Source organism: Mytilus edulis, chromosome 1, assembly GCF_963676685.1.
Source record: "Mytilus edulis chromosome 1, xbMytEdul2.2, whole genome shotgun sequence".
NCBI lineage: Eukaryota > Metazoa > Mollusca > Bivalvia > Mytilida > Mytilidae > Mytilus > Mytilus edulis.
The window spans coordinates 19,742,519-19,761,350 of record NC_092344.1 but is presented as its reverse complement, the minus strand read 5'-3'; the positions used below and the strand labels follow the sequence as shown (position 1 = coordinate 19,761,350).

Sequence of the window (18,832 nt, the reverse complement as noted above, 5' to 3'; positions counted from 1 at the left end):
TCCTTATCACCTTATATGGAATATAAAGGGACGTAACTCCACTACTAACCCTGTATGAAATAAGCCCCGCCTCCCAACTAACCTAGTAATAAATATACACGGTTTCCACGAGGACGCTTTTAACCAATCATATTCCTAGAAATGTATAGGAGGTAAGATAAAATGCAATTCATGTTGAATGTAAACCGTATGGGCTAAAATATTGTCTTGATTATTGTTTTTGCTAGAGTTATATTGTGTCAGTTATCGGAATTCGGGAAAAAAAGTTGTGATTTCATGCCATACTTATATTGCTGGGTCTTCCAAGTGCTCCACAAAACCTCTTTCTAAATTATTAACATCCATTTTATCAGCAATCAAAGACGGGCTTCAAAGTTATTGTGAAACTGCCTATTCTAGAGGTGGCGTGAATCAGATGTGGATACTTAAAAATTCCAAAGATCTTTTAGAGTACATACAATCTAACTCTCTTTCATCTTGTAACAGTATTAAAACATTTGACTTCTCTACTCTTTACACAAGTATTCCACATTCCAAACTTAAAGACAAATTAAAAGAGTTGGTATTACTTTGCTTCATAAAAAAGAATGGCCAACGTAGATACAAGTATCTTGTCTTAGGGAGGGATAAATCCTACTTTGTAAAGAATCACTCTGATTCAAACAAAAAATTCTCTGAAACCGATATTATCAAGATGCTTGATTTCTTGATTGACAACATATTTGTTACGTTCGGAGGACGTGTTTTTCAACAGACTGTCGGCATACCAATGGGAACAAACTGTGCCCCTCTACTTGCTGACTTGTTTCTTTATTATTATGAGGCTGACTTCATGCAGGAACTTCTTAGGAAGAAAGATAAGAAGTTAGCAATATCCTTTAACTCTACTTTCCGCTATATAGATGACGTTCTTTCACTAAACAATTCAAAATTTGGTGACTATGTGGAACGCATCTATCCCATCGAATTGGAGATAAAGGATACTACAGATACAGTTAAGTCAGCTTCATATCTTGACTTACATCTAGAAATTGACAATGAGGGTCGGTTGAAGACAAAACTTTACGACAAAAGAGATGATTTCAGCTTTCCAATTGTGAACTTTCCATTTCTAAGTAGCAACATTCCAGCAGCACCTGCATACGGGGTATATATCTCTCAATTGATACGATATTCCCGTGCTTGCATTTCCTATCATGATTTTCTTGATAGAGGGTTACTGCTCACAAGGAAGCTATTAAATCAAGAGTTCCAAATGGTGAAGTTGAAATCATCCCTTCGTAAATTTTACGGACGCCATCACGAGTTGGTTGACCGTTATGGAATAACCATTTCACAAATGATATCGGATATGTTCCTCACGTCGTAACTACAATCCCCTTCCCTTTCATGAATTTGACCTACCGAATTAGACTATTTACCGGATTTGTAATCACATAAGCAACACGACGGGTGCCGCATGTGGAGCAGGATCTGCTTACCCTTCCGGAGCACCTGAGATCACCCCTAGTTTTTGGTGGGGTTCGTGTTGTTTATTCTTTAGTTTTCTATGTTGTGTCATGTGTACTATTGTTTTTCTGTTTGTCTTTTTCATTTTTAGCCATGGCGTTGTCAGTTTGTTTTAGATTTATGAGTTTGACTGTCCCTTTGGTATCTTTCGTCCCTCTTTTATATTCTGTTGATGCTGCCACCACTGCTGCTTTAAACAGCAAACGTAAGGCCATGTTCACACCAAACGCCGTGTACAGTAAACATGTTTACATTTGGTTTAATGTAATGTACACTAGTTTCACATTAAATTTGTTCACATCTATACACCTTGTTTAGTTACCTGAACATAAGATTTGTTCACACTTGTAAACTATATGTCATTTATAAATGTTCATTACGTAGAACCAAATTCAAATTTTCGATCAACTTTTCTAGCAGTTAGGGAACGACCATTTGACTTTCAAAAAAGAGGGGATGGATTTTTCCACAATTTGATTAAAAAAAAATGTGGTCATACAGAGGATTAGAATGAACAAATATTCTGAATCCAAAGTTTCCCCATACATTAAAGTGTTAAATATTGAATTAGTACCATCGAAAATAAAAACTAAATATAAACCCCTTTTTTTAAGTAAAGTGGTTGCTCCTTTAAGAAAGTCATTTTTGATGATTTGCAGTAGTTTAAAGATGTCTCGATTACGCATAAAAAACGTAGGATGCATCAGCATGCTAACAGACGAAGAAAAAGAATTGTGATATTAAGGATCACTACATTTCTATCTTTTTCATGTTTGTTTCAAATGGTATTTTTTCTCCAAGGAGTATTTGGCAAAGGGAGGAGGGGTAATGTTTTTTTTTTTTATTTCTAATTGTAATTTAACGGATCTGAGATACTACAAAAACAAACAATAAACCTCACCCTTTTTTAGTAATGCATTTATGAGTTAATCGTCGTTTGAGTAAAGATCAGTGGCAAATATTTCTTTCATTTTTTGTTAATTGTGTTTGGCAATGATGATGGATGAGTCTTGATAAGGGGTTTATAAGGCTACGTAAACTGTTTTTATAACAGATAAATATATCAAGTTTAGACAAATATTTCTGTAAATTTTTTTATTAATAAGTGTTATACGTATCAATTTTATATAAAAATCGTTTCTTTTTCAAATGTACATGGGAAAATTAAGGTTCTGAATGTCTGGTTTTGTGTACAGTGTACACTTAACCTAAACAAGGCCTTCATCGACTATCGACTGTATGTAGACAAAACATGATTTAAACTACATGTAAACATTGAGTTTTATCAATGGGAACGTAATAATGTTTAGTTTATGTGTGAGTTACACTTACACAACACCGAGTTTAGGTCAATGTGAACACGGCCTAAGTCAAGCATTTTTTACAGGCTGATGAAAAAATTATTAATTAATAATTTTGTTTATCTGAAAATATTTTGAATATCCCAGGAGCTATTTAAATCTAGTAAATAATATCTATGTTTCAATGCTTCTATTTCTTAAACGAGGGACAAATCTGTGAAAACATTAATTATGTAATAATATAAGTATATGTGCATTGGGGCTGGTAAAACCATAACCAAGTAAAAGTGCAAGTAATGTGTGCATCCATACATTGTGAAACACAAAACTAAAAACAAAAACAAAGTGAAGGTATAACAATATTGAGATAAACTATCTATAACGCAGAATAAAAAGATAAAGCATTCATCAGTTCAGTGGAGGAGAAACTATCTATAGTGCAGGATAAAAAGATAAAACATTCATCAGAAAATTGGAGGAAATAAAATATCTAAAGTGCAGGATAGAAAGATAAAGACTTCAAGTGCTCATAAGAAGTGTGAAGAAGAAAACTGTCAAATGTGCAGGATAGAAAGACAAAGCCCTCATTAAAAGTGTGTAGAAAATTTTCTGCAGTGTACTCTAGGTTTTGAAGTTTTACCTTTTTTACTCATGGTCAATAATCTTATCTTATGTTTATTTCGTTGTTGTAAAGCTAATTGGTTATTTTGTTCATCTTCGGCTGAAAACAAATTGTTAGATAGAACATCGCTACACATGCAAGAGTAATAACAAGACTATATATACATGCAGATGCCATGCATTTGATCTACATAATGTTTTCCATATATAAATATATACTACATAACATAGGTAATCTACTAATATAGGGATCAGTCCAATAAATTAATATAAATATAGCTATCATTTTAACAAATTAATGTTAATATAGATAAGTAATTACTTTTAAAATACTAAATTATTGTAAAACATTTAGGGAATGAAAGTATAATTCAAAATCAATTTCAAAATCAATGAATTATCAACAAATGGGTTAATGTGACCTACATTTTTTTATAAATACAAGGATCAGTCCAATAGATTAATATAAATCGAGCTAAGTAATGTTCTTTATACTGAAACATTGTAAAACAATTAGTGAATGAAAGTTAACCTCAAATATGAATTTCAAAATCAATCAAGTCATAAATAAATGGGTATTGTCATCTATACTCATGCATAACTGAGATGAACATAACATCCATTAATTACAACATAATGTTATTTCTATTGCAGTGAATAATGTACAAATATGGAAAACAATGCCTTTAAAATAAGGGGAGATTACTCCTACCTTTTTGTTTTAGATGTTTAATAGTTCTCTTCATGTGTTCTAGAAGGTCAAACTTGCTGACTTCAGAATCCATGGTTAAATCCCACATAGACAGACTATCAGGGGTCAGAATAGGTGAGTCATATATATCTGATGGAGCAAATGACAGGGTGGAATCTGTATCAGAATCCTAGAAAACATAATTATTAAAAATGTTCAGAAATTATTGTGAGTTTGTCATTTTAGACTATTATGCTATTTTAATTTTTGCATTACTGAAAAAACTGCTGTTTAGTACATATTAAAAATTTCAAAATGCAAGTTTAAATTATTGCGATTATAACCCTGTTGCATTTTTTGCAATAATAAGACAAGAGTGCACACACTGAAATGTCTCGCCTTCTTTACTATAATCATTGATATTATGTTGATACTCCTAAATATAAAGCTTTATTGACTGTCACATAAACTTAACATTAACCAAGAAAACTAAACATTAATCAATGAACCATGAAAATGAGGTCAAGGTCAGATAAACCATATGCCAGGCAGACATGTACAGCTAACAATGCTTTCATACAACAAATATAGTTGGCCTATTGCTTATAGTTTAAGAAAATAGACCAAACACAAAAACCTAACACTGAGCAATGAACCGTAAAAACCAGGTCAAGGTCAAATAAAACCTGCATGACTGACATATAGATCATAAAATATTTCCATACACCAAATATAGTTGACCTATGACATATAGTTTTAGATAAAAAGACCAAAACTCAAAAACTTAACTTTGACCACTGAACCATGAAAATGAGGTCAAGGTCAGATGACATCTGCCCGCTAGACATGTACACCTTACAATCATTCCATACAACAAATATAGTAAACCTATTGCATAAAGGTATGAGAAAAACAGACCAAAACACAAAAACTTAACTATATCCACTGAACCATGAAAATGAGGTCAAGGTCAGATGACACCTGCCAGTTGGACATGTTCACCTTACAGTCTTTCCATACACCAAATATACTAGACCTATTGCTTATAGTATCTGAGATATGGACTTGACCACCAAAACTTAACCTTGTTCACTGATCCATGAAATGAGGTCGAGGTCAAGTGAAAACTGTCTGACAGGCATGAGGACCTAGCAAGGTACGCACATACTAAATATAGTTATCCTATTACTTATAGTAAGAGAGAATTTAACAAAATTCTGAAATATATAGGTTTTAAGAAGTGAGCTAACACCGCTGCCGCCGCCGTAGTCGCCCCCCCGCCGGATCACTATCCCTATGTCGAGCTTTCTGCAACAAAAGTTGCAGGCTCGACAAAAATCGCAATAATTTCTGAATTTACAGTAGTACTTCTAAATTGAAAAACTAAAATAAATGACAAGATGGCAGACTAAATCATTTTATTTGTCCTAACAGGAATGTTTTATTATGTTTCATACTGAACTGTTTTAATTTAGTTATAGAAATGGACTATCTAAATTCTAATTACTTTTAGATGACCTCTGGCAGTAACAGTTGAATACTTTATATAATGTACAAAGAAATCAAAAGTTGTTTTAAAAAATATTTCAATCATAAAACTTACCCCTTCAGAATCACCTGAATCAGAGTCTAATTTTCCTTCAAGAAAATCCTGGGTAAATTTTTTATCTGGAAATGGCACCTTAAAAACAAATATATATGCATTAACCACGATTTCAAAGCTTCATATCATTTTAAATATTTGTTTTATTAAAAAAAAAAATCATAATAGACTAAACAATTTAAATGATGATTTAGAAACTTTTTATTCCTGAATGAATTTATAGTATTCAGTGAAGCATGAAGAGCAGTTGAAACAAACTAATTTTATTTTAATAACTAACAGATAAGAAAGGTTCAACTAAATAGAACTCAAAAGTGCTATAGTATTATAATTCACAAAAGTCAACTTTAACCAGTCAGTGAAACCAAAGACAAAGCAATTCACATCTGAATTCGACTTTCAGCGTAAAAATGTTGTCTTCGAACACATATATATACACTTTATACACAAGACATTTTAAATAATAGACAATTATCTAGTGTAACTGGCTCTGGTTGGAAAGTACCACTTTCACACAGCTAATATAAAGAATGCTTTACTTACTAGATAATTTTCTAGTGTAACTGGCTCTGGGTGGAAAGTACCACTTTCACACAGCTAATATAAAGAATGCTTTACTTACTAGATAATTTTCTAGTGTAACTGGCTCTGGGTGGAAAGTACCACTTTCACACAGCTAATATAAAGAATGCTTTACTTACTAAATAATTTTCTAGTGTAACTGGCTCTGGGTGGAAAGTACCACTTTCACACAGCTAATATAAAGAATGCTTTACTTATTAGATAATTCTCTAGTGTAAATGGTTCTGGTTGGAAAGTACCATTTTTACACAGCTAATATAAAGAATGCTTTACTTACAAGATAATTCTCTAGTGTAACTGGCTCTGGGTGGAAAATGCTGCCTTCATATAATACATATTGTTCTTCTGAGATATGAGATTCTGAAAAAATAATACAGCAGTTTGAACTATATCTAATTCATGTTCTCCTCTTTCACCATACAATTATTTAATGTTATTCAATCACACTTCACCATTGGCCAGATTCAAAGGTCCAGTAAAAGTCATATTTCCTGATCATGATCAATTATTTAAGGTCTTGACTGAAATGTATCATTGGCTTGAGTCAAGAATTTTTTTAAATAAAAATTTACAAAGATCAGACATAGTTATCAGCTTCCTTTTGTCAAATGTTGCATTTTTATTTGAAAGTTGCAAATAAATGTTTATAATAAAACTGCAACTCAGTATTGTATTATAATTCACATAGAAAAAGTACCTTTATCAAATGTATCCTCATCTTCTATTCCTTTAATTTGGGGACAAACTGAAAAACAATATCAAATTTAATCTAAAGTACAACCTGTAAAAATATATCAAATCTATGTAGTTAAATGTTTGGAATATTCTGTAATAGTTTATTTCAAAATGAGGAAGCATTTCAGGAAGTGTTGTGAATACAAGATGTCCTCTTGAACCCTCTTTTATAATATATAACGTAAAATCTGGTTTGATATAGTTAACCAAAAATTCATTTGGATTCAAACATACTTTAGGAAGTGCATAATTTCATAGGTATTGAAAATTTTCCAAAGTATGTTTATTCATGGATTCAATTTCAATTTCAATTTCTTGTGCTACATAAAACTTCATTATATCAGGCCTTGCACAAAACAGTTTTGACATCAACTGAAAAATAGTAATTTTATTGAGTATTCTGAAAAAATTGACGAATGGATTAATCGTGATATCCATAGAAATCTGTACCCCATTTAAAAAAAGACTTCCACATTAACCATGATAACTTTAAGGAATAAATGAAGGGGATCCCAAGATATTAGCTATTGCTTAGAAATGTTAGGCTGATGTGAAACACTCCTTGTTAATTAAAAAAACTACTTTCATAGTATACATCTACATAATATATAAATATGTTTGTAACATAAATATTCCTGTAATCTCATCTCATTCTATTTATGTAAACTAACCTTTACTGCGATCTATTATATACAGATGATTTTTGAAAGCCACCAGCATATTGGCGAGGTTGTCAAGGAAACATGCTGATGACAAGGTGGCTCCCTCATCATCTAAACAAATCTCTCGGAGTAAAACTTTAAACTCATCCCAGATTCTAATCATTCCATTATCACTGAAATAAATGGCGAATATGGTATCAATTCCATGTAAAGATTGTATAAGAGCCACTAAATTTATTACAAAAACATTAAAATTCAAAATATGTTGCATGATGCAGACTATGTTTAAACAATTCAGTGTCATTCAGTAAAAATTACAAACAGTGGATTTATTTCAAATAGTCAAAATTCTCTCTCAATTTTCTCTGGATGCCTCACTGTTGACAAGCAAGTTATCATTTAATTTCAATGAACTACTCAGAACACTTCACCACCAAGGCTCCTCCCTTTCCTTTGATTGATTTGATAGATTAACTGGTGTTAAACACCACTTTCAACGCTATTGTGTGATTTCTTCTGACCTTTGTTAGGAAAACTGACAATCCTAGTTCATTAAAATTGGAGTCAAGGGCACCTGCAACGAGCAGGATTTGACTCAAGTGTTGTAAGGCTAGTGATCAACATAGGTGAATTACATCAACCACTTGTCCATTCCTTTTGAAGTGTGATACCTGTTTATAATTACTTACCTACATGAGCAGAATATTTTCATGTTTAATGATCCATCCACTGATACAATCTTACTTCTGTGTTCTACTTGTTTCTTAGGAATGATATCTTCTCTTTTAGGTTCCTCTGTTAAAATCAATGAACAATTTTCTAATATATTGTTTATTTAGCACATTTTCAAATCTTACATAATTTTATGTTTGTTGTGTGTAAAAATATCACTGAATGAATGGTGAAGCTACATAATATATTGCCAAAAAGTTTAACCAAATGCACATGATGACAATCAATTCTGCCTCATAAGAGTTGTTTAAAAATATGATTAAAGATGTATGAGTATGGTGCAAAATGATGATGATAGTCAAAGTCCCATAACTAGCAGAACCTATCAAATGAAATTGAGTATATAGTATTGTCAAAAACACATGATGACTACGAATCCTATTAAGTATTCAGGCTTTCAAGGAAACTCAGGGGTTGCATTTGAATTTGTCATTACCAAAAAATAGCGAGTCCCACAACTGTGCAGTAGAGTATTATATACTACACATGATGACAAACAATCGTACCACGAATGACCACATTTTCAGCAAATTGGCTGAGAGGAGTTGCACTCGAACAAACAAAAAGCTGATAACAAGTTTACAAGATGAAAACAAATGGATAAATAAATGCATGGACTATTTTACATTGGACACATTCCTGCTTGAAAAGTTGTGTTTGCATAATAAAGAACTGCAAAAATTACTCTAAATGAAAATGTATGAAATCATTTCAACAAAATTTGTCTTGAAGGGGCATAAGGATTTTCTTCTATTTTTTCACAGTAAAACAAATGTTGAAGAATGTACTTAGTATGGCGTTCATTATCACTGAACTAGTATATATTTGTTTAGGGGCCAGCTGAAGGATGCCTCGGGGTGCGGGAATTTCTCGCTACATTGAAGACCTGTTGGTGACCTTCTGCTGTTGTTTTTTTCTATGGTCGGGTTGTTGTCTCTTTGGCACATTCCCCATTTCCATTCTCAATTTTATTTGACCTATAACGGTTTACTTTTACAAATTGTGACTTGGATAGGGAGTTGTCTCATTGGCACTTATACCACATCTTCTTATATATTTGTACTATTTATACCTTTTTCTCTTGTTGACATTAATCATATGGAAGTTCCCATGAACATTTTTGTAATCATACTTACGTTTGGCTTTGAAAAGGCCAGCATCTTCAGCTGGTTCTAATAAATAATAATTCAAATGTCCACTTTCATGACCACTCAAAAATGATGAATTCTGAAAACAAATATTATTTAGATACATGAATTGAAAGAAAGGGTCTCAAAAATTATCAACTGTTTTGTTGCACTGTTATAGGACTATATAATTTTCATATGATTAAGACAAAAACTTATCTTTGCAAATAAACTATTTTTTTCTAACACAGTCACACTTTTTCAGTAAGAAAAAGGACAAAAATTAAAATACCAAAAATAATAAACTCCCAGGAAAATAGAAACAGAAAGTCTGTAATCAAATAAAAAAATCAAAGACAAAAGATACTAACAATTCTTGCATAGCTTGTAATATCTACATCACAGTACAATTCATGGCTAAGTTCTAATTGAGGCAGTGTCCAGATCTGTACCATCATCAACTCTTTAGACCGGGATAAAGTTATCAAGGAATTATGGTTTTCATCATGTGTCATGTCTGATATCTGTAATGAAATGTGACAAAGTTACAATCACAATAATTCAAATTTGCATTTTGAAATTTTTTATAAAAACAGGATTTTTCTCAATATCACAAAAATTAAAATCACATTTTAGTCTAAAATGAAAATAACTCAATAATAAATGCACACAGTTATTTCTGAATTTACAGAACTTTGATTAAATTATAATAAATCCTCTTTCATATTTGTTTTTTCCAATTATCTCCCTTTATAGTTTACTCAAATATGATTCAAAGTCAAATCTGCCGTACATTCTAGAAAATAATCAAGCATATATTTTCATACTAAAAGAATGGTTTGTTCAAGTTTTTTCTAAGTTGTTACCAATGAAAAATATAAGGTTATGATAAAGCTGTCCATACATAAAATATGAAAATAAAACGTATATGTTTTGTTACTTTGTCTTTTTAAAGGCAATGGTTGACATATTTCTTTTAAATTGAAAAAAAAAATATATTTTAAAATATATTCCAATCTTTTATGAAACCAAGTTTTATGGTTTCCTTATACAGTGTTAATAAAGGAAAGCCTATAGTTTTTATTTTAGATGTCACTCCGCTTCTAGACTTCAGAGATTAACTATTAGAATTGATCAGCCACAGCATTAAAAATCAGCACTTAAACACATGTTCATTATCCACGACTGTTAATTGACCTTTAGTAGTCATTTGTGTTTTTTGTCATTAGGTTGCTGTCTGATTGACGTATATCACACATTTCTTTTTATTCATCATTGTACATAAATAAGAAGTGTTTCCCCCTAATACATGTATAACTCAAACATCGTGGTTATTTTAATAAGCACTTGTGTTTTTAAAGTAAAAAATAATCATAAATTTAAAAAAACAAACTTTAATCAACAGTAAAATTCTTACAGCATCTTTAGAAGCTTTAAATTCCATGTATTTCTGACCAATGATAACAGGATCTGTGAAAAGGACTCTTCCATCCTGAAATAAAAATCATAATTCTATATAGAAATATAAATTAAATTCTACTATTTCTACAATCTGTCACATCAACAAAATATTACCAGCATTTAAAATATGACAAAATGTAAGAACACTCCAAAATTACATAAAATGTTACAATAATGTTACATTTAATAGAATTTAACCATCCTGAATAATTAAACTCCATCTGGTTAACCAACGCCTGTGTGAATCCTTTCAGTAGAGTTCATTATTATCCAAAGTCATTACTTTCCTGTAAATTTAACTACATTCTCTTATGAAACCCACAACTCAATCACCAAGCAATATTAAAATGAACTTTATAACATTAAAACTGTATAACAGGCTATTATGTCAACTTGGAATTATTTTAAATTATGGAATTTGCATACCGGTAATTTCTAGTGCTTGAAATTTTTAATAAATTTATAGTTGGATTATTTAAGTAACCATTACAGCCGCTTGTTATATATCTAGACAAACCTCAAGTCCCATCAGTAAATAGCTATGTCTAATAGGACTACAAAATCCTTCATCAGTCCACATCATGGCTGGACTATTTAGGTTACTGAGACTGGAACAACTTGAAGCTATTTCATTTCCCATACCATTTTCTGTGGCTCTATGGGCTGGACCTTTTCCTACAGCTGCTACTTTGGGAGACCTAAACATAATTAAATGTCAGATTTATTCATAGTTCATTATTATATTTATTCAAATACCCCCCACAAATACTGTTTTAAAACAGTTTTTTTTTTTTTGTATTTGAATGTATATGAAAAATAAATATTCAATGAAAATGGTATATGCATTCAGTATGTCATCAATAGGTCATGTAAAAGTTAGCTTTGTCAAGGAAAAAGTGAAAAAGTGACAATAAAAACAGTCTTTTGTTTAGAAATTCTTATAGGGACACATTTTACATTATTGTAGTAATTAAACCATAACTTTATTATGTTTTGGCCACTGGTCTTCTTCAGTTTCTTTATTTTCCTTCTTAGCTATGTGGTAGACATGTAACTTTTAGACACATTAAAAAAATGATTTAAAACTAATAAACATTTTAGACTGACCTGATAGTTTGTCCATTTCCTTTCATGTCAGCATGCTGCATTCTTAGAACATTTATCTCCCCTATCTTACAACATGGATCAGTCCTGAAAAAAATAAATGCATTATATTGAATTTTCTCCCTTTAAAAGAATAAATGTCTTGTCTCCCCTGAAAACAGTTTGTACATTATATTGCATTGTCTCCCTTGAAAACAGTTTAATACATTATAATGCATAATAGTCCAATGTAAGAAATATTTTTCCATTTTTACAGATTTTGAATTTTGACTATTCGTGTTGATTTTTCTTCACTTTTTCTAATATAAAATACTCATTCCATCAAACATTTCATTGTTTCAAAATAAGCTGGATCTGCAATCATTTTGAGCCTAAAAATTTCTCTCTATAAAAAGAAACATTGAAATCTAGTTTTGAGTTAATTGAATCAGGATCTGAAGGCAATAGATCACTATGGACAAACAAATGGATTTAAATAAATCCCCTGAAAACTCCTTCCTAGGGATAGTAATTTATGGCGGTCATGTTTGGGTTTCTTAACGTTATTATATATGTATGCTTATTTGCTAGTGTAGCAATTACCAACATACTTCTATTGTAATAATACAAACTATAAAAAATTAAATTATATTCTTTGTTAAACATACCTTGCAGTATACACCCAAATTTTTGTGGGATTAATGAGAATGTAAATGGCTGTGAACTCTCGGCTATAACAGACACTAAGAACTTTCTGTAGTGGGAGTAAATCTGGAGGAGGCACTGGTAACATTGTCGTCAAATTCTTCCTGTTTGTTCGGGAAAATAACTTCACACTGAAAAATACAAAGTGGCTATTAACCAAAATGCATGATCTATACTGTTTTTGTATAGCTGTATAGTGTATACCTTATTTAAATTTCAATTACTCTGGATAAAAATATGATATTGAACTTTCTAGTTTCATAAATTTATTCTCCATACATTTTTTGCTGTTTTGACATAAAACAGAAATTTTTACAAACTTTTTTTTATAATAAGCTTTCTTCATATGTTAAAATACCTTTTATTTTCACAAACTGTTTTCATAGAAACTGTTTAAAACATCCCCTGTTTTCAAAAACACTTTCCATAGTTCATTTATATATTTTGAAGTTTAGTGTGACGTTCATTTTCACTGAACTAGTACACATTTTGTTCAGTGGCCAGCTGAAGACCTACTCCAGGTACGGGTTTGTTTTCACTGTGTTGAAGACAGATTTGTGGCCTCCAGCTATTTTCTGAACTTTGGTCAGGTTATTGTCTCTTTGACACATTCTCCATTTTCATTCTCAATTTTAATAATATGTAAAATACCTGGTATCTTTATAGACTGTTTCCATAGTAAATAAGTAAAATACCTGCTATCATCACAAACAGCCACCACTCTAGTTGTTTTATCCTCAGCGCCAGACAAGTATAGTTTATTAACATTGTTTCTAGCCAAGGCCCAGAACTTAAGAAACTGGTTTGTATGCCATAGAGTAATGCTACGACATGTACTTATATACAGCAGATTATCATCAGTCAGTCCCATCCATAGAAGTCCATCAGAGGAAATGGTAGTGCTAAAAGCCAAAATTAAATTAACTAAATATCACAGCATGCAAAGCCTATAAACCAAACTAAGTACATGAGTCCAAATTGGATAAAAGCTGCTGAATTCAAAGATTAAATGTAAAGGTATGGGCCTAAAAAGTTCAGTAAAACTTGACCCCAATAAATCTCAATCTAAACTGATAGCATGCTACATAGGGTTATGTTTAATATTAAAGGATAAAAATACATCAAATATGGGATTCTAAATAAATTCACATTTCAGTGCTGTTGTTCTATGGTCGCTTTGCATGAAAACAGAATACCCTTCTAAAATTTCAGATTCTAAAATGGGGACTCAAATGTAAAACTACCTGTAACCATTATTGCTCTATATTGTTTCCATTGTGCTATTCTCAGAACAATAGAGTAAGGTATGCGTCTACGTAAATTTATGGGAAACAGATTTATTAAAGTATAGAAAACTTAGTTCTTTTAAATCCCTTATTGACTACTAGAGAGTTCATTGGTTTTTTTCCACTGGAATTATCAAATGTCATCTTGATGTTTTCTCTCTCCATTTAAAAAACAAAATTCAAACTAACAGGTGCTACAGGCCATCTTGACATTAGTTGGTTGGGTGTTATTGCTCCATACTGAAAACAGCACTGTTACTACGAGATGTAAAACAGGATAAAATAATGTCCACTGTTTTTTCTTTGTGTGTTGTGTTATTGTGTCATGAATTGGTACACCAGGTCCATTCTGTTACATTAAGATGACTGATTACCTGTATAACTGTTCCATTGTATCTAAAGACCAGATCCTGACTGTTCCATCCAAAGATGATGTAATAAACATGGTTTGTGTCTCTGGGTGGAGAACCATTCCAGACACAGCTCTAGAGTGACCAGAAAATGTATGCAGTAGACGTTTGACACTGGAGGCTTTGTTGTCATTTGGATTATCTATCAGACTCCATGCTTTAACTGAAATAGGAAGTAACAATTAAATCTGTAAGCAGGGGTAAGATGATAGATACGAGTCAGATTCAGATGGTGACCTCAGAAGTAGGGAGCATCTTTATGTTAAATCTTGTGAAATCAAAAACAAATCATTTCACAGAACCCATCAAATCATGGAAGCTGCATGAAAATGGATTCACATATTGTCCTGTAAAAGCATTAATATAAGCTGTTCAACATTAAGCATCCATTCAAGCAATATTACAAAGATATATTAAAGGCCACCAAACATTATAATCTTATGAAAGGACTTGCATTGTAAGGGTTCACATAATACCTGTTACTGCAGCTGAAGTGGATTTTGCTTTGTCCACCTGAGCATCTGGTGAGCAAAATGCCTAGCTTGTTTACTCTGTCCACCCAAAGGAGTGGGCATGCAATTTCTTGCAAGTACAATTAATTGAAAAAAGCAGATAAGTAAAAGTAATCAATATTTTTACCCCCAAAAAATATAGCTAGAATTGGAACTCTTGGACTACACTGGGCAGATGGAAAAAGCAAAATCCACAAGGGCTGTTGTGTCTATATCATGAAACAGCATGTAGTATTAGCGGCTTGACTAGTTGACATTCATGGGTTATTTATAAAAAAAATTACAAGCATATATTCAAACTGAAGTCACGACACCTTATAATCTTATATTAAAATATATGTAGACTATGAGACAGAGCTACTTACTTGTTGTATCAACAGAACAAGTCAACAAAGCCCTGTAGTATGGTGCATAACAACATCCAGTAATTGACATGTTATGGGTTCTGAAATAAATTATTCACATTCAAGTAAATCACATTGTCATATTCCATTTTGAAATCAACAGCAATTTTATATTTTTTTTGGCATAGGTAGACATGTCGTTAGCAGGACTAACTGTTTTCCTCGCCAATAAAAACCTTGTGAAAGAAGTGTTACTTATTTTGTAATCACAATTTCCCCATAATGTGTAATGCACTTACAAATTGTTACTGTCAGGTCCCTTCCAATAAACCTATGCATGGTCCACAAATTGTCAAAAAATATTGTAAGAGCTGCATTTCCACAGCTAGATGAAAAGCATTGGAGATTTTCAAATTTTGCCAACTAAAGCTAAGGTTATATATTCATGAGGTAGAAAATCCCTAGAATGTCGCATAAAATTTATCTTTTTTATTTTGAACATATCTGGACATCATTTTCTAGAATAGAATTTTTAATATTAATCAGAATCAAGAAACTCATATTGTGGTCATAGTTCTTACGCCCAACCTGATTTATTGCATCAAATATGTTTTTGACTCGTTGACCTGTACGTCTGTCTACCCGTCAATCCAGATCTTGTAATCACAACTCCTCTGATACCACACAACAGAATTTAATGAAACTTTGTAGATAATAAGGTTATACTGTACAGATGAGTATATTGACAGGAAATTATGATTTAATTTTGTTCCAGGAGTTATGCCTCTTTGAACTTAGAAATTTGTCCTAATATCAGGGTTTACCCTGGGTCAATTATTTTTTTCGCCACCTCTTTCGCCAAAACAATATATTTTTCGCCACTTTATTATTTTTTTCGCCAAGTAACATAAATATATTTTTCCTGTTGTGCCCTTTTGTACTACGAAGTAATTTTTACAACAAAACAAAAGCTTTTAACACATGAAATTGATCCCTCATTTCATGTGTAGGCATTACATTGAAGGGTTACTCTCATTCCAGGGGTTGTTCCCAGCCTTTTGGATAGATTTTTTCATAACGACAGTTTTCTTTTCTTGACCATCGTAAATGAAAAAGTTGAGACGTACAACTATGCTTGAAACACGTGCATGTGTCACTCAAACGACTTTATTAAAGTCAAAGGATAAAAGAATTAAAGTTTTAAATCGGAGATTTTTCTTGCTTTTGAACAATTTTCGTCACAACAACAGCTTTCTTTTCAAAACTATCTTTAAACGGAGAGATGTCAAAAGTTTGCTTCAAACACGTGCGTCGCAAAGATGTAAATAAATTCTGTAAGTGACATTTATAGTGGAAGCCATTTGACCATATCATTTTGTGAAACAATTCAATCAACACCTTTATTAATTAGTCCTTTGTTGTCGATAGCTATAAAATGCAATCAGCTGATTATTGATTTTCTGTCTAAATCTTAATGAGGTCAATGTGAATTCCGAGTATTGTCTGATCGGGTAAAGTCCGAGAAACTCGAAAAAAGTGAATAAACAAGATGGAGGAAAATAAATCGGTTTATATATTTCTTTCGCCAAATTCTTTCGCAAATGACGAATTTTTATCGCCACAATTATTATTTTTTCGCAAATTGCGAAAATGGCGACCGCCAGCGGAAACCCTGCCTAATATACTACTTTAGTTATGCGCCTTTGAACTTATTGGTGTCAATATACTACAGTCCATCAGTCCTGTTCTTGTCATCAAAACCCACAAAAGAGAATTTCATGAAACTTTGAAGATAATAAAGACATACATTGTACTATGAAGATGTGCATATCAACAGGAAATTATGATTCAATTTTTGTTCTAAGAGTTATGCCCCTTTGAACTTAGAATTTTGGCCAAAACATACTAATGCAACAGTTTGTAATTGCAACTCCTCTGAAACCACACACAACAGAATTTCTTAATATTAATCAGAATCAAGAAATTCATATTGTGGCCATAGTTCTTACACCCAACCTGATTTATTGCGTCGGATATAATGTTTTTGACTCGTTGACCTGTACGTCTGTCTACCCGTCAATCCAGATCTTGTAATCACAACTCCTCTGATACCACACAACAGAATTTAATGAAACTTTGTAGATAATAAGGTTATACTGTACAGATGAGTATATTGACAGGAAATTGTGATTTAATTTTGTTCCAGGAGTTATGCCTCTTTGAACATAGAAATTTGCCCTAATATACTATTTTAGTTATGCGCCTTTGAACTTATTGGTGTCAATATACTACAGTCCATCAGTCCTGTTCTTGTCATCAAAACCCACAAAAGAGAATTTCATGAAACTTTGAAGATAATAAAGACATACATTGTACTATGAAGATGTGCATATCAACAGGAAATTATGATTCATTTTTTGTTCTAAGAGTTATGCCCCTTTGAACTTAGAATTTTGGCCAAAACATACTACTGCAACAGTTTGTAATTGCAACTCCTCTGAAACCACACCCAACAGAATTTCAAGAAACTTTACAGTTAATGAGGACAAAATATGTTTAATGTGCATACCCACAAGGAAATTTTTATCAGTTGACTTTTGTAGAGTTGTGAGTCCTTGAATTTAGGAATCTGGTGATATTGTGTTTGTCTAGTGACAATGTAGGGGTGTGGGGTATGTGAGCATGCTCACAAAGGGTATTTTGTTCTCCACATATTCCTATATTATTCATTACAAAATGGCTGAAGATTAATCAAGAAAAAATTACTACCAATATCAATTTTCAAAAATGACTAAACAACATTTCCAACTTTTGTGTTATGAACAATAAATAAATGTATGTAATTATATACCATACAAACCTTTCAATTTTAAAGAGTGTTTGTCCATCTGTTAATCTATAGACATGTAAATCTGTGTCTGAACAGCAATATAGATGTTTTAGAGTTTGGTCTAAATCAACTCTCTTCACCCAGCTTCCACCAACATTGTCCCATTCACATCTAATAATATATCAATATAGTATTCCTTTAAATACTGTCCAAAAAATTGAGAAAATATTTGTGCATACTTATCTTTTCAAAAATACAAGATTATACAGTACAAGGGTCAAATATTTTTCTTTAAATTTTTTCCTTCAAAATTTTTAAAACAATTACTGTGGATTCATTTATGATTTATTTCTAGGGTGACAATTTTTGTGTATTGAGATAAGATTACACTTTTGTGGTAATTTTGTGGATTTTGCAACGTCTGCATATATTCCTTTAGCAAATTTGTAACTCATTGAACATTTTAATTCGTGGTTCTACTGTATACATGAAATCCATGAAAATTGGAATCCAACGAATAATAATGTAAATAGTTAAACATCATACCTCACACACTTAATAAGATTTTGATCATGTTTGATCCACATTCATATAGAGAATAGTTTTAATATATATGGTCAATTTATCTAAGGACAGTT

The 18,832-nt window shown here is 31.7% G+C and overlaps 1 protein-coding gene across 12 annotated transcripts in view; it reads right to left on the bottom strand.

Annotated features, from left to right (window-relative positions):
- LOC139526951 (uncharacterized) overlaps nucleotides 1–18,832 on the bottom strand; it is a 63,087-nt gene that overhangs the window by 36,895 nt on the left and 7,360 nt on the right. For 8 of the 12 annotated variants that reach the window (XM_071322135.1, XM_071322168.1, XM_071322143.1 and 5 more), the window contains exons 7-23: nucleotides 18,225–18,365; nucleotides 15,386–15,465; nucleotides 14,473–14,671; nucleotides 13,508–13,714; nucleotides 12,776–12,943; nucleotides 12,132–12,215; nucleotides 11,542–11,722; nucleotides 10,981–11,055; nucleotides 9,935–10,087; nucleotides 9,573–9,663; nucleotides 8,394–8,499; nucleotides 7,714–7,877; nucleotides 7,005–7,052; nucleotides 6,585–6,667; nucleotides 5,726–5,803; nucleotides 4,144–4,312; nucleotides 3,451–3,531 (exon numbers count right to left, since the gene is read on the bottom strand). In XM_071322135.1, coding sequence (XP_071178236.1) covers nucleotides 3,451–3,531; nucleotides 4,144–4,312; nucleotides 5,726–5,803; nucleotides 6,585–6,667; nucleotides 7,005–7,052; nucleotides 7,714–7,877; nucleotides 8,394–8,499; nucleotides 9,573–9,663; nucleotides 9,935–10,087; nucleotides 10,981–11,055; nucleotides 11,542–11,722; nucleotides 12,132–12,215; nucleotides 12,776–12,943; nucleotides 13,508–13,714; nucleotides 14,473–14,671; nucleotides 15,386–15,465; nucleotides 18,225–18,365 — 2,108 coding nt within the window. The remainder of the gene's footprint in view (nucleotides 1–3,450; nucleotides 3,532–4,143; nucleotides 4,313–5,725; nucleotides 5,804–6,584; nucleotides 6,668–7,004; nucleotides 7,053–7,713; nucleotides 7,878–8,393; nucleotides 8,500–9,572; nucleotides 9,664–9,934; nucleotides 10,088–10,980; nucleotides 11,056–11,541; nucleotides 11,723–12,131; nucleotides 12,216–12,775; nucleotides 12,944–13,507; nucleotides 13,715–14,472; nucleotides 14,672–15,385; nucleotides 15,466–18,224; nucleotides 18,366–18,832) is intronic. The other 4 variants (XM_071322198.1, XM_071322152.1, XM_071322207.1 and 1 more) reach the window with 1 other exon arrangement.